General features: G+C 46.3%; 1 protein-coding gene across 2 annotated transcripts in view; it reads right to left on the reverse strand.

Moving 5' to 3' along the window:
• The window catches only part of LOC144493879 (scavenger receptor cysteine-rich type 1 protein M130-like), a 102,207-nt gene that overhangs the window by 38,347 nt on the left and 47,043 nt on the right, over positions 1-16,817 (reverse strand). For both annotated transcript variants that reach the window (XM_078213457.1, XM_078213456.1), the window contains exons 11-12: positions 12,886-13,200; positions 4,987-5,286 (exon numbers count right to left, since the gene is read on the reverse strand). In XM_078213457.1, coding sequence (XP_078069583.1) covers positions 4,987-5,286; positions 12,886-13,200 — 615 coding nt within the window. The remainder of the gene's footprint in view (positions 1-4,986; positions 5,287-12,885; positions 13,201-16,817) is intronic.

The raw sequence follows: 16,817 nt of genomic DNA on the forward strand, positions 1-16,817 counted from the left end.
GGGAAAGGTAATAGGCCCAGAGGGCATAGATTTAAGGTGATGACTAAATTATTTGGATGGGTATCTGAGGCAGAAGGCTTTTCCAACAAGCGGGTGGTGGAAATATGGAATGTGCTGCCTGATAGTTTGGTGGAGGAAGGTAATCGCAACATTTCAGAAACATGAGGACGAGCATTTAATCGTCAATGCATCGTAGGCTATGGACCAAGTGCTGGACTATAGGATTAGTATAGAATGGTATTTGATGGTCGACATGGACATGGTGGGCCAAAGCGCCTGTTTCTGCTTTTTGAGTCAGTGTGTGACGACTGAGTGTCAATTGAGGTACAGTGGACAATGGAGGAATTATTCCAACTGGCCACAGCCGAAATCCCAGAACTGGATTGGATGTGCTTGTTTTGGGATGTCCCAGGACATGGCGGGTAGCGGAAGTTCTGAGGGCATTGAACATTGGGTCACTGGTGAACCAGGAGAGATGCTGCTATTGCGAGTGGGAATGGGTGAGTAGGTGATGGCAGGAGGGGTGGGACTGAGGGATGATGATGGTAGTTATATAATTAAGTGGTTACATGGTTGTTTTCCGAGCCACAATTTTATGGCAGTGTCATTAGGGTGCTGCACAGGCCCCTGTTTTAGCTTCAATTTCTACTCTGTACAATCAGCAGCTCCTTCAATAAATGTGTAATTGTTTACATCTAGGTCTTTTTTTATTTTTGTTAAACCCCACCACCCCTAACACAGTTAGGACACTATGTTCCTTGAGACTAGGTGAGGAACCTGGGAGAATAATGTCAGAAGGTGGTTACAGATAGACGTTCCCCCATCTCCACCTACCATCATAGACCCACTAATCCCCACCGAGATCTGCCCCTCAGCCATTTTGGGGTGCACTAACACCAGGCAAACCCTCCCTCCAGCTAAACAATTCTGCCCAATTAAGTGGCTACTTAGGGGCATCGATGGGGGCAAGGCTTTACCCACCTCAGCTGAATCTCTGCCAGCCAGAGGCAAGTAGGAAGGAAAACAGAGTGCGGCCGGTTGCGTTATGTTCTCATCTCCTCGCCCAGACTCTGTCAATGGTGGCTCACAAAATGCTGGCCAATTTTCTGATAGAATCGACAGGCAGCTGAGGGCAAAACTGCCACAATTTTTAAGGAACTTTTTCGCTGTCTGATTTGATCCCTCATCCCGCTGGTCTAGCCGCAGCAGTCTATGACCTGATTATTCCCCCAGGACCCGGATGAAACCAGCCCTGGAGAGAAATTTAATTCAGTTACGCTATTGAATTGCTTAACTTAAACACAGTTAGTTGAACTACAATCAAAACTTTCAACACATATCTGCCTCCAATCATCCTATACATTCTTTCTTAGGAATATAGGAACAGGAATGGTCATTCAGCCTATCCAATCAGCTCCACCATTTAATAGTATCATGGCTGAATGGACATCTCAGTGCCTTTTGCACCCATACTATCCCTGTAACCCCGAAATCTGTCAATCCCTGCATTAAGCATACTCGATGACTGAGCTTCCAGATCGCTCTGACTACAAAGACTTCCAAAGAGTAGTACGAGCGACAGACGAACTTAGGGCCCTAAAGCTTACGCGGAATTTGGATGTGGTTGCAGTGACGGAGACTTGGTCAAAAGAAGGACAGGGCTGGCAGCTCAATATTCCGGGGTATAAGTGTTTTAGGCGAGACAGAGGAGGGGCTAAAAAGGTGGGGGAGTAGCGATATTAGTTAGGGAGCATATTACCGCGGTGCAGACAGTAGACAACTTAGAGGGGTCATGTACTGAGTCACTGTGGGTGGAACTCAGAAACAGGAAGGTGCAGTCACTATGCTGCGGGTGTACTACAGACCACCCAACAGCCCACGGGAAGCGGAGGAAAGGATATGTCAGGAGATTCTGGATAGATGCAGAAAAAATAGGGTTGTTGTAGTGGGGGACTTTAATTTCCCTGGTCTAGACTGGAAAGTGCTTAGAGCTGGGGTTCCGGACGGGAGGCAGGAATTGGTGGACGTTTATTGGGAGAGGATGTTCGAGGGTAAGTCCACGTCTGGCATGTGGGAGTCTTTTAAGGAACAATTGATAAGGCTGCAGGATAGCCATGTGCCTATCAAAGGAAAGAAAGGAAAGGTAGGATTCGAGAGCCGTGGATAACCAGGGAAATTGAGGATCTGATTAAAATGAAAAGGGAGGCGTACGTTAACTCCAGGCAACTGAAAACAGATGGAGCTCTGGAGAAATACAGAGAGAGTAGGAAAGAACTCAAACGGGGAGTTAGAAGGGCAAAAAGAGGTCACGAGATGTTCTTGGCAGTCAGGATTAAGGAGAATCCTAAGGCATTCTATTCATACGTTAGGAACAAAAGAGTTGTCAGGGAGAAAATCGGACCTCACAGGGACAAAGGAGGGGAATTATGCTTAGAACTCAAGGGAATTGGGGAGATCCTAAATGAATACTTTGCATCGGTATTCATGAAGGAGAGGGACGTGTTAACTGGGAATGTCTCGGTGGGAGGTGTTGACCCATTAGAGTAAATCTCCATTACAAGGGAGGAAGTGTTAGGTTTTTTAGGGAACATTAAAACTGACAAAGCCCCAGGGCCTGATGGCATCTATTCTGGACTGCTCAGGGAGATGAGAGGTGAAATTGCTGGGCCTCTGACGGAAATCTTTGTTGCTTCTTTGGACACAGGTGAGGTTCCTGAGGATTGGAGGGTAGCGAATGTGGTCCCGTTGTTTAAGAAAGGTCGCAGGGATAACCCGGGAATTTATAGGCTGATGAGCTTGACGTCCATGGTAGGGAAGTTGTTGGAGAGGATTCTTAGAGACAGGATGTATGTGCATTTAGAACGGAACAATCTCATTAGTGGCAGACAGCATGGTTATGTAAGCTGGAGGTCGTGCCTTACAAATTTGGTGGAGTTCTTTGAGGAAGTGACAAAAACAGTTGACGAAGGAAGGGCAGTGGATGTCGTCTATATGGATTTCAGTAAGGGCATTTGACAAAGTCCCACATGGCAGGTTGGTTAAGAAGGTTAAGGCTCATGGGATACAAGGAGAAGTGGCTAGATGTGTGGCTTTCTTCTGGGTGCTCCTGTTTCATTCCACTGACCAAATATGTGCAGGTTAGGTGGATTGGCCATGCAAAGTTGCCCCTTAGTTTCCAAATATGTGCTGGTTCAGTGGATTGGCCGTGCTCAATTTCCCCTTCATGTCCAAAAATGTGTAGGTTGGGGGGATTGGCTATTGTAAATGTAATGGGTTCCGGGGATAGGGTGGAGGGGAAGGCGTTGGTTGGATGTTCTTTCAGTGAGTTGCTGCCGACTCAATGGGCCTTTTTCTCCATTGCAAAGATTCCATGGTTTTGAGGTTGAGTTCAGCATCCTCTGTGCAAAGAACTGTGTCTTCATCTCGCTCCTCTTCACTCGAAATTGTGTCCCTGGCTCTAGACTCCGCCCAGCTGAAGGCAACATCTTAACCACATCTCCCCTTCGGTCCTGTTAAGTATTTTGTAGGTTTCAATGAGATCACCTCTCATTCTATGAAAAACTAGAGAATACAAGGCCAGTTTACACAATCCCTCATCTTTTATAGAATTTATAGAAACCCTACAGTGCAGAAGGAGGCCATTCGGCCCATCGAGTCTGCACCGACCACAATCCCACCCAGGCCCTACCCCCACATATTTACCCGCTAATCCCTGTAACCTACGCATCAGGACTCTAAGGGGCAATTTTTAACCTGGCCAATCAACCTAACCCGCACATCTTTGGACTGTGGGAGGAAACCGGAGCACCCAGAGGAAACCCACGCAGACACGAGGAGAATGTGCAAACTCCACACAGACAGTGTCTGTCTGCTGGGAATCGAACCCGGGACCCTGGAGCTGTGAAGCAGCAGTGCTAACCACCGTGCTACCGTGCCGCCCTTAAGACAGTCCAACATCCCTTGAACAAGTCTGGTAAAATTCTGTTGCACTATCTCGATGGCAATGATGTCCTTTATGAGGTAAGGTGAGCCCTGAGATTTACGACCATTTGTTGCCAATTCCGAAATGTCCTCAAAGTTGTTAATCATTGCAGAGGGGAGTTCAGAGTCAACCACATTGCTCTGTGGGCCTGGAGTCAAATATAGGCCAGAGCAGGTATGGACGGCAGATTTTCTTTTCCAGAAAGGGACATTAGTGAACCAGATGAGCTTTCAGGACAATTGGCAATCATTTGACCAGCAATTCTAGATTTCTATCGAATTCAAATTTCACAATCTGCTGAGGTGGGATCCGGGTCCCCAGAGCAGGATTATGGGTCTCTTGATTCCTTGTCCAGTGGTAATACCATCATGCCAATGCCTCTGCTACCTTTAACTGGCAGATCCAGGGAAACCGTTTCCAAGCTTATGCAACATTACCTAATTGTTTAACCCTTCTTTCCAAGGGTAACTTTTCAAACATTATCTCTCAACGTTTAAAGATTTGCCGATGTGAATCCAAAACATGAACATGGCTGCTCTCCCTGTTTCACCATGTTCGATTTTGCTCAGACTGCACGCACTGACCCTCGATTGATGATGATGCCCTAGTCAACTGGACTGGATTAAAGACCAGTCGAACATGGCTTATGGCCCCAGGATGGCATGCGATCAAGTTCACAGATGCCCCTTTAGGGAAAAATGCCATCTGCCACCCTTACCCAGTCTGGCCTACATGTGACTCAAGACACAAGTGGAGAAATGTGTTGACTCTTAACTGCCCACTCCGAAATAGCCAATCAAGTTAAAGGGCACTCAGGAATGGATAGCAAATGATGGTCCTTCCAATGGATCAATAAGAACTTCAAATCACCAACTTGCATCCGTTCCCAATTTCCTTTGCTCAATTTCAATTCCCACCACTCCTCCCCACTGTGCAGTCTCCAAGATCTCCGAGGTGCATCAAACTGCTCCCACAAACCGAAAAAATACAATAATCTCACTTACTTGTGACACGCATTTGCACGGTGTGGCTGGCTGTGAACGAAATCCACTTTCCAGCCACATTCACTGCATACAGGCAGCTATAACTCCCTTCATCACTGGGGCTTACATCTCTGAAGACAAAGGTGATAACGCTTTCATTGGCCGCCAGCTCGTGCACCCTGACGGCGGTGGAATCCTTCCTTAGCGTCAGTCGACCCTCTGAGTAACCAATGGGAGCGGTGCAGTTGATTCCAAATACACTCCCTGTCACGTGTATCAGGTAATCAGAATCCACGGAGATCGTGGGGTGCACCAACGGATCTGAAATGAGAGAACACAGGAAAGTTAACCTGGCTAACATCTCCAGAAACGGGCGTTAATGCTGATCTCCATCCACGGTGGTACAGTGCTTCGCCCTGGTGCCTCACAGCGCCAAAGACCCGGATTCAATTCCTACTCCAGTTCCTAAACAAGATTGTACAGGATCATTGGAAGCTGGTATGTATTGAATGTATTGATTATTGTTCAAGTAATAGCGTTTGAACAAAACAGTTCGATAGTAGAGTTGAATTCAATTTCTCTCCAGAGCTGGGTTCATTGAGTCATTGGGGTTCTGGGGGGAGCGGGGAGGGGGACGGGGGGGGGGGGGTTGGATAGAGGGATCAGGATATTGAATTTGATTATTAGCCATGGGCTGCATAGAAATCATAGAAACCCTACAGTGGAGAAAGAGGCCATTCGGCCCATCGAGTCTGCACCGACCACAATCCCACCCAGGCCCCACCCCCATATCCCTACATATTTACCCACTAATCCCTCCAACCTACGCATCTCAGGACACTAAGGGCAATTTCAATATCCTGATCCCTCTATCCACCCCCCCCCCCCCTCCGCTCCCCCCACAACCCCAATCAACCTAACCCACACATCTTTGCACTGTGGGAGGAAACCGGAGCACCCGGAGGAAACCCACTCAGGCACGAGGAGAATGTGCAAACTCCACACAGACTGTGACCCAAGCTGGGATTTCGAACGCAGGTCCCTGGAGCTGTGAAGCAGCAGTGCTAACCACTGTGCTACCGTGCCGCATGGTGGCATAGTGATTAGCACTGCTGCCTCACAATGCCAAGGACCCGGATTCGATTCCCGGCCTGGGTCACTGTCTGTGTGGAGTTTGCACGTTCTCCCCGTGATTGTATTGGTTTCCTCCAGGTGCTCTGGTTTCCTCCCACGCCTAAAGATGTGCAGGGTAGATGGATTGGCAATGCTAAATTGCCACATAGTGTCCCAAAATGTACACACTATGTGGATTGAACATGCTAAATTGTCCCTTAGTTTCCAACGATTCCCAGGTTAGGTGGATTGGCCATTCTACATTGTCCCTGAATGTACCAACGTGTATATGTTAAGTGGATTGGCCCCGTTAAATTGTCCCATAGTGTCCAAGAAGTGCAGGTTGTATGGATTGCCCATGATAAATTTTCCATTAGTGTCCACCGGGGCGGCACGGTAGCACGGTAGCACAGTGGTTAGCACTGCTGCTTCACAGCTCCAGGATCCCGGGTTCGATTCCCGGCTCAGGTCACTGTCTGTGTGGAGTTTGCACATTCTCCTCGTGTCTGCGTGGGTTTCCTCCGGGTGCTCCGGTTTCCTCCCACAGTCCAAAGATGTGCGGGTTAGGTGGATTGGCCATGCTAAAATTGGGTTAGGTTGATTGGCCAGGTTAAAAAATTGCCCCTTAGAGTCCTGGGATGCGTAGGTTAGAGGGATTAGCGGGTAAAATATGTGGGGGTAGGGCCTGGGTGGGATTGTGGTCGGTGCAGACTCGATGGGCCGAATGGCCTCCTTCTTCACTGTAGGGTTTCAATGGTTCTATGGTTTCTATGGTCCAAATGTGTGCAGTTTAGAAGGATTGGCCATCCTAAAATGTCCCTTACAGTTCAAAGATGTGTAGGTTACACAGATTGGCCATTAAAATTGTCTTTTATTGTCTCAAGATATATATGTTAGGGGGATTAACGTCGTAAATGCGCGGGATTAAGTGGATAGAGTCGGGGTGGGCCTGAGGAAGATGCTTTGTATGAGATTCGGTGCAGACTCAATGGGCCAAATGACCATCTACACGGTCGGAATTTTATGATTCCATAATTCTATGATTATCGCTTATTGCATTATTTAGTCGATGTAATAAAAGATTTTACAAACATAGAATGATAACTTAGGCAATTCATGGAAAGGTTAATTGCCCACCTTACGAAAGGAGAAACACGCCCCATTCATTAATGGTAATGTGGGTGTTCGATGCAAAATGTGTGCAAAGCAAGGCTTGCTTTTTTCATTCATTTATAGGATGTGGGTCTGGATAGGGCCACCATTTATTGCCCATCTCCAATTGCCCCTTGAGAAGGTCGAGAAGCTGCAATCCTGTATGGTGTAGCTACACCAAAAGTGCTGTTAGTCAGGGAGTTCCAGGATTGTTATTGGACATCATTCATTCCCTGTGTGTCGTGGTTACACCCACACTGCTGGTAGGAAGGGATGTTCTAGGATTGTTATTGGAAATCAATCAGACCCACGTGGTGTTGGTACACACACATTGCTGTTATGCAGGAATGCTGCAGGATTGTTTATTGGCCCCCAGTCAACCCATGTTGTGTCAGTGCACCGACAGCGCTGTTAGTGAGGAAGTTCTGGGAATTTAACCCAATGTAAGTGAAGGAACGCCCGATATATTTGCAAGTCAGGATTGTGTTTTGGGGGCTCGGAGAGGGAAATCGCATGTGGTGATGTTCCCCAAACGTCTGCTGCAATTGTCCTTTTATATTGTAGGGGTGGCAGTTTTGGAAGGTGCTGTAAAAGGAGCCTGGGTGTGTCACTGAGTTGCATCTTGCAGCTGGTGCACATGACTGGCACTGTGCATCAGTGGTGGAAGGAGTGCATGTTCAAGTTTGGGGGCTTAGCTTGTCGATCGAGAGGGGGCTACTTGTCCTGGATGGTATCGACATTCTGGAGTGTTGTTGGAGATTCACTCTTTCAGGCAAGTGGAAAAGATTGAATCACACTCCTGGCTTGTGTCCTTGTCCATGCTGGACAGGCTTTGAGGGGAATCAGGTGTTGAGTTGCTGAGTTACTCACCACAGGACACACTGCCTCTGACCTGCTCTGGTAGCCACAGTATTTATATAGCTGGGTCCCAGTTCAGTTCTGGTCCATGGTAACACTCAGGAATTTGATGGGGTGAGGGGGTGGGGGATTGAGTGATGTCATTAAATGTGGAGGGACGATGGTCAGATCCTCGCAGGTCTGAGATTGGCATTGCCTGGCACTTGGGTGGTGCAATTGTTACTTGTCACTTGTCATCCTAAGCTTGGATATTGTCCAGTTCTTCTTACTATGCCATATAATTATGTACTATAAGGACATAGCTTATTTCAATGACACGCGTATATCAATTGAAATGAAGTGGGAGTATTCCATTAGTAAGGCTGCTAGTGCCAGTAACTTTTTAACTGGCTTTCTTCTTTAAATAGAGCGTCATGGGTACTGATATTGCTACTTCGCCAATGTTCCTTCCATCCGTTCACGTGCTGAAGATATCACTGAATCGTTACAGTGCAGAGGGAGGCTATTCAGGCCATCGCTCCTGCACCAGCTTTCCAACTGAGCATCGTGACTTCATTCCATGCCTTTTCTCTGGTACCCTGCATATTGCTTCTATTCCAATAATCATCCAATGTCCTCTTGAATGTCTGGATTGAAGCTGCCTCCACCACAATTGTGGCAGAAAACGGCAGACCCAAGCCACTCACTGTGTGAAAAAGTTCATCATCAAATCACACTTGCTTCTTTTCAAGCTCTGCGTCCCTCTCATTTTGGTCCTTTTACCAGCGGGAAAAGTTCTTCCCTATCTACTCAGTCCAGACCCCCCTCATGGCTTTGAACATCGCTATCGAATCTCGTCGGAGCCTTCTCCTCTCCACTCCAGGAAAGGGGAGGGAATCCATGCATGGAGCCAGAGGAAATGGGAGAGAAATGAAATGAATACTTTGCGTTAGTATTCACCAAAGAGAAGAACTTGGTGGATGATGAGTCTCGGGAAGGGAGTGCAGATAGCTTGGGTCATGTTTAGGTGAACAAGGAGGAGGTATCGGGGTTCTTGAGAAACATTAGGGGAGAGAAGTCCCCAGGACCTGATCGGATGTTACCCAGAATACGGAGAGAAGGGAAGAAATTGTTGGGCTCTTGAGAAAAATCTTTGCATCCTTACTGGCTTCAGGAGAGGTCCCAGGGGATTGGAGAGTAGCCAATGTTGATCCTTTGTTTAAGAAGGCTAGCAAGGATATTCCAGGTTATTACAGGCCGGTGAGCCTTACATAGGTGGTAGGGAAATAAATGGAGAGGATTCTTCGAGGCAGCATTTACTCCCACTTGGAAAAGATTGGCCGTATTTGCGAGAGGCGACATGGTTTTGTGAAGGTCGTGTCTCACAAACTTGATCAAGTTTTTCAAGGAAGTGATGAAGATGATTGATGATAGTAGGGCAGTGGATGGTGTCTACATTGACTTCAGCAAGACCTTTGACAAGGTCCTTCATCGCATACTAGAAGGTGAAGTCACATGGGATCAGAGGTGAGCTGGCACGATGGACATATAACTGGCTCGGTCATAGAAGACAGAGAATAACAGTGGGAGGATACGTTTCTGAATGGAGCGCTGTGACAAGTGGTGTTCCTCAGGGATCAGTGCTGGAACCTTTGCTGTTTATAATATATATAAATGATTTGGAGGAAAATGAAACTGGTTTGATTAGTAACGACAAAAAGGTTGGTGGAATTGTGGATACCGATGAGGAACTTCAGATGATACAACAGGGTATAGAACGGTTGGACATTTGGGTGGAAAGGTGGCAAGTGGAGTTTAATCTGGACAAAGGTGAGGTACTTCATTTTGGAAGGTCTTATACAGATAGGAAATATACAGTAATTGGTAGAACCATTCAGAGTTTTGGAAAGTAGAGGATCTTGTTGTTCAGGTATATAGGTCACTGAAAGTGGCAACGCAGATGGAGAAGGTAGTCAAGAAGGCATACGGCATGCTTCCCTACATAGGCCGGGGCATTGAGTTTAAAAATGTCAAGTCATGTTGCAGCTTTATAGAACCTTAGTTAGTCCGCACTTGGAATATAGTGTTCAATTCTGGTCGCCACATTACTAGAAGGATGTAGAGGCTTTGGAGAGGATAGAGAAAAGATTTACCAGGATGTTGCTTTGTATGGAGGGCATTAGCTCGGAGGAGAGGTTGAAGAAACTTGGTTTGTTCTCACTGTAACGACGGAGGTTGAGGGGCGATCTGATAGAAGCTACCAGATTATGAGGGGCATGGACAGTATGGGCCGTCAGAAGCTGTTTTCCAGGATGGAAGAGTCAATTACGAGGGGACGTAGGGTTAAGGTGAAAGGGACAAGATTTGAAGGAGATGTACAAGGCAAGCGTTTTACACAGAGAGTGGTGGGTGCCTGGAACTCGCTGCCGGGGGAAGTAATGGAAGTGGATATAATAGTGACTTTTAAGGGGCGTCTGGACAAATATGTGAGCAGGATGGGAATCGAAGGATATGGTACCCGGAAGGAGTTTTAGTTCAGCCAGGCAGCATGGTCGGTGTCGGTTTGGAGGGCCTGTTCCTGTGCTGTAACTTATTTTGATCTTTTTCTTTGAGAACAGTCCCAACCTCTCCAATCTATCATCATAACTGAAATTCCTTATCTCTGGAGGAATTCTTGTAAACCTCTTGCGCACTCCCTCCAATTTATTCACATCCTTCTTATAGTGTGGCGCCAAGAGCTGTAGACAATATTCCATCTGATGTCTAACTAATGTAATGTATAAGTTCAGCATACCCTCCTTGCTCTTGTATTCTGTGCTCCTATTAACAACGCCCAGGATACTGTATGCTTTATTAACTGCACTCTCCACCCTTCCTGCCACTTTCAATTATTCATGCATACATACACTCAGTTTCCTCTGCTCCTGCCCATTTCTGAATTTTACCCCTTATTTAGTATTGTTACTCCATGTTATTTCTACCAAAATGCATCAACTCACACCTCTTTTCTGCTACAATTTTATAGCGTGTTGGTGAGGCCACACCTGGAGTACTAAGTGCAGTTTTGGTGTCCATATCTGAGGAAGGATGTCCTGGATATAGAGGGCGTACTGTGAAGGCTTGCCAGGTAAATTCCTGGGATGGCAGGTCTGTCATATGAGGAGACACTAAGTCAGTTAGGATTACATTCGTTAGAGTTTAGAAGAGTGAGAGCGGATCTGAGAGAAAATTTTTAAAAATCAATCCAAGTTTAGACAGAGTGGATGCAGAAAGAATGTTCCCGATGGTGGGAGAGTCCAGAGCCATGTGGTATTACTGGAGGATAAGGGGTAAATATTTTAGGACTAAGGTGAGGAAAAGTTTCTCCACCCAGAGAGTGGTGAATGTGTAGAATTCACGAGCACAGATCCCAGTTGAGGCCAAAATGTTTTGTGAATTCAACAAAAAATTAGGTAGAGGTTTTGGAGCGAAAGAGATCAAGGGATGTGTGTCGAAGGCGGGATTAGGTTATTGAATTTGATGATCATCCATGATTATCATTGATGGTGGAACAGATTCTAGGGCCTAATCCTGCTTCCAATTTCTATATTTCTATGTTTCTTCCCATCTTCCACCTATCTGGCCATTGCACCACCAACAAATCTATGCTAGCTCTGCTTCGTAAAGAACTATTCTGGGCTTGAATCAACCATTTGCTGCTTTTGGCATTACTTCATCTATGCCCCCTTTTAGGCCCAATGTGTACTTCCAATCCATCAATACTTCCTCCTTCTGAATCCAATAAAGTCCTTCAACTCTTTATGTCACTTGCTTCAGTGAACGTGCATCAGACAATAAACACCTGTGTTCTGGGTGAATACTCCCAAGGTATCATCCCATTGTCATATTTATTTCCCACGAATCCATTCTCCCTTCAGCATTGAGATGGACAAATGCCAATCGCAAATGTATTAATTTTATGAATCCTTCACTGACTCAAAGTAAGCTCTAGTTTAATTATTCATTGGACCTCGCTGGTTAGGCACAGCATTTATTGTCCACCACTAATTGCCCTTTGTGAAGGGGCTGAGAGAGTCGCCTTCTTGAACTGCAATACCATGTGGTGTAGGTACACCCACAGTGCTGTTAGGGAGGCAGTTCCTGTGCACGGTGGCACTTTGGCTAGCACTGCTGCTTCACAGCGCCAAGGACCCGAGTTCGATTCCTGGCTTGGGTCACTGTCTGTGTGGAGTTTCTACCTTCTCCACAAATTTCCGTGAATTTCCTCTGGGTGCTTCGGTATCCTTCCAGAGTCCAAAGGTGTGAGGATTATGTTGATTGGCCATGCTAAATTAACCATTAGTTTCAGGGGGAGAAGCAGGATTTAGAGGGACAGGGCCTAGGTGGGATTGTTGCCGGTACAGGCTTAGTGGGCCGAGTGGCCTGCTCCTACAAAGTACGGATTCTATGATTCTTCTATGAAAAAACAGTGTCGACATTGTCCCTTAGCATTCACCAGCTGGAAACCATATCTAAACCCTTAGCCACCTGGCTGGGTATTGAAAAAGTACAAAGAACAATACAACACAGAAACAGGCCTTTCGGCCCACCAAGCTTAAGCCAATACAGGGTATCTCTCTCTGTTCGGTTCCTTCTCATTTACCTATCAAGACGCAGTTTGAACGTTGCAAGCGTGCCTTCTTCCACCACCAGGCATGCACCACTTCTGTGTGAAATACTTTCCCCGCACATCTGCCCTAAACTTCCCACCTTAAACTATAAAGGTCATCTCCGAACGCTATGACAGTGTGCCTTTCCAATGAGTGGTTGGTCCCTTACCTGGGTTGCAGATCACACCCGCATCTTCCTGGTGATCACAGTTCTCCCTCCCCCATCCTGAGAAGGGGCAAGTCCAGAGCAAAGATTCCGTTCCGGTGCAGGCAACATCATCCATCCAGGTATTCCCCGTGCCTGGCCCAAATGGGTCACTGCCGAGTGCTGACACTGCTGAACCACACCCCAGCTGAGCACAGACCACTCTGGCGTCGGAGATATCCCAGCTATCATCACACACTGTCCCCCATTCTCCAAGGTAGTAGACCTCCACTCTCCCGGAGCAAGGGTAATTGGTGTTCACCAATCTCACACGCGGGCCTGAAATCGGAAATAATTGTAGCTGTTTACTCGTGTTAAATTCACGTTCTGATTTCAACAGCCACCGCTGAGGTGTAGGAACCTGGAACCCCAACGCAATGCATGAGCTTTGTGGATATCTCTGTCTTTAAACAAATCGAACAAATGATTTAAATAATCCCAATGGAAGGACAAATTAGAGGTAATCTGTGAAACAAAAAGCCAATCACGAATGAAACTTGAAACACCAAATCAAAACGTGATTAGGAGGGTTCGATAAGGCACCCCCAGTCCCCAGCGGGTGTGGAGCACCTCGACAGTGCCTTGGAGAACTCCGTGTATTCCCTCCCCAGAATGTAGCTGTACTGGAGGGGTTTGCAGTTGGATCGGTCACCACCCACTGCAACCCTCGGAACAGGGGGTGCAGTCTGAAACTACCAATATAAGTCTGGTCCACGAAAGTTATTGAGCTGACCCGTGACTGCCACAGGTATTTCGTTTTCACTCTATAACGTGGTGGGACTTGGATCTCTCCTGACCCCTCCCCCACCGCCTACCCCCCCCCCCCCCCCCCTTGCTCTGGGTTGGTGGTTTATCAGTTCAGCTAACTTTGACTCCAGGCCACAGAAGAACTCAAACTGACGTGGAGGAGACCTTACCTCAGACTGGCGTGATAATTGTACCCTGAGATCCCACGACAATATTGATGCGCTGCTGGAGTGGGTGATAAGTTGGCAAAAAGATTGGTTTTGGTGAAGAGCTGAAGGAAATCAACATGATCTAAAAAATGGTTTTAGCTAATGTAAGCCGCTATTCAAAAATGGAGGTAGAGAGAGAAAAGGGAACTATAGACCTTAGCGTTGGTACTGGGAAGTTGCAAAAAAGTATCAAGGATTTCATAATGTAGCATTTTGAAGGCAGTGGTATAATGCCATGGATTTACAAGGGGGAAATCATGCTTGATGAATCCATTGGAATTCTCTGAGGATGTAATTAGTCGAGTTGACTCAGGAGATCCAGTGGATGTGATTTCTTTCGACTTTCAGAAGGCTTGCCACAAGGTCTCACATAAAAGATTACTATGTAAAGTTGGAGCCCATGGGATTACATGTAATATCTTGAGATGCATAGAAAGCTGGTTAGCAAATAGGAAGCAAAGATTCGGCATAAATGGTCTTTTCTCTGATTGGCAGATGGTGACTGGTGGGGTTCTGCAGAGATCTGTGCCAATCATACACTAATGATCTGGAAGAGGGAACTGAATGTATGGTCTCCATATTTGCAGATGATTCAAAGTTGGGTGGGAGGGTGAGCTGTGAGGAGGATGCAGAGATGCTTCAGTGTGATTTGGACAGGCTGAGTGTCTGGGCATGTGCATGATAGTTGCGGGATAATGTGGATGAATGTGAGGTTATCCATTTTTGTAGCAATAATAGGAAGCAGATTATTATTTGAATTGGTAAAAATTGAGAGAAGTGGATACTCAGCGAGAATTTGGAGTGCATCAACCAATGAAAGTAAGTGTGCACAATGAAAGTAAGTGTGCAGGTACAGCAGGCAGTAAAGAAGGCAAACGGTATGTTGGTCTTCATAGCGAGTGGATTTGAGTATAGGGATAGGGATGTTTTGCTGCAACTGTATAGGACGTTGGTGAGGTCACAACTGGATTATTGTGTGCAGTTTTGGTATACTTTTCTGAGGAAGGATGTCCTTGCTATAGAGGGAGTACAGAAAAGGTTTACCAGGTTGATTCCTGAGATGACAAGTCTGTCGTATGTGGAGAGACTAAGTCAGTTCGGATTATGTTCACTAGAACATAGAACATTACAGCACAGTACAGGCCCTTCGGCCCTCCTTGTTGCGCCGACCTGTGAAACCAATCTAAAGACTATCTAACCTACACTATTCGAATATCATCCATATGTTTATCCAATGACCATTTAAATGCCCTTAATGTTGGCGAGTCCACTACTGTTGCAGGCAGGGCATTCCACGCCCTTACTACTCTCTGAGTAAAGAACCTACCTCTGACATCTGTCCTATATCTATCACCCCTCAATTTGAAGCTATGTCCCCTCGTGCTAGCCATCACCATCCGAGGAAAAAGGCTATCACTGTCCACCCTATCTAATCCTCTGATCATCTTATATGCCTCTATTAAGTCACCTCTTAACCTTCTTCTCTCTAACGAAACCAGCCTCAAGTCCCTCAGCCTTTCCTCATAAGACATTCCCACCATACCAGGCAACATCCTGGTAAATCTCCTCTGCACCCTTTCCAATGCTTCCACATCCTTCCTATAATGCGGCGACCAGAACTATACACAATATCCAAGTGCGGCCGCACCAGAGCTTTGTACAGCTGCAACATGACCTCATGGCTCCAAAACTCAATCCCTCTACCAATAAAAGCTAACACACCATACGCCTTCTTAACAACCCTATCAACCTGGGTGCCAACTTTCAGGGATCTATGCACATGGACACCGAGATCTCTCTGCTCATCCACACTACCAAGTATCTTACCATTAGCTCAGTACTGTGTATTCCTGTTATTCCTTCCAAAGTGAATCACCTAACACTTTTCCGGATTAAACGCCATTTGCCACCTCTCAGCCCAACCCTTCAGCTTATCTATGTCCCTCTGTAACCTGCAACATCCTTCCGCACTGTCCACAACTCCACAGACTTCAGTGTCATCTGCAAATTTACTAACCCATCCTTCTACGCCCTCATCCAGGTCATTTATAAAAATGACAAACAGCAGTGGTCCCAAAACAGATCCTTGCGGTACACCACTAGTAACTGAACTCCAGGATGAACATTTCCCATCAACCACCACCCTTTGTCTTCTTACAGCTAGCCAATTTCTGATCCAAACCGCTGAATCACCCTCAATCCCATGCCTCTGTATCATCTGCAATAGCTTACCGTGGGGAACCTTATCAAATGCTTTACTGAAATCCATATACACCACATCAACTGCTTGACCCTTATCCACCTCTTTGGTCACCTTCTCAAAGAACTCAATAAGGTTTGTGAGGCACGACCTATCCTTCACAAAACCATGTTGACTATCCCTGATCAAATTATTCCTTTCTAGATGATTATAAATCCTATCTCTTATAATCCTTTCCAAAACTTTGCCCACAACAGAAGTAAGGCTCAGTGGTCTATAATTACCAGGGCTTAGAAGAGTGAGAAGGGATCTCATAGAAATTCATAAACTCCTAACAGAATTAGACAGGGTGGATTCAGTAATAATGTTCCCAATGGTGTGGGAGTCCAGAAGTAGGGGCCTTTGTTTGAGGAGAGGGGGAAAATTTCCAGAACTGAGGTGAGGAGAAATGTCTTCTCCCAGAGGGTGGTGAAAGTGTAGAATTCATTACTTTAGGATGCAGTTGAGGCCTAAACGTTGTCTGATTTCAAGAAATTAGATAGAGCTCTTGGGGCTTAAGGGTCAAGAGATATGTGGGGAAGTGGGTATAAGGATATTGAATTAGATGATCCACCATGATCAAAGTGAATGGCGGAGCAGGCCCGAAGTTCCGATTAGCCTATTCCTCCTTCTCGTTGCTATGTTTCTCTGCTCAGAAGTGTGAGGTAATGCATTTAGGAAGGTCAAGCAGCTACATGGAA

Source organism: Mustelus asterias, chromosome 5, assembly GCF_964213995.1.
Source record: "Mustelus asterias chromosome 5, sMusAst1.hap1.1, whole genome shotgun sequence".
In the NCBI taxonomy this organism is placed as follows: Eukaryota; Metazoa; Chordata; class Chondrichthyes; order Carcharhiniformes; family Triakidae; genus Mustelus; species Mustelus asterias.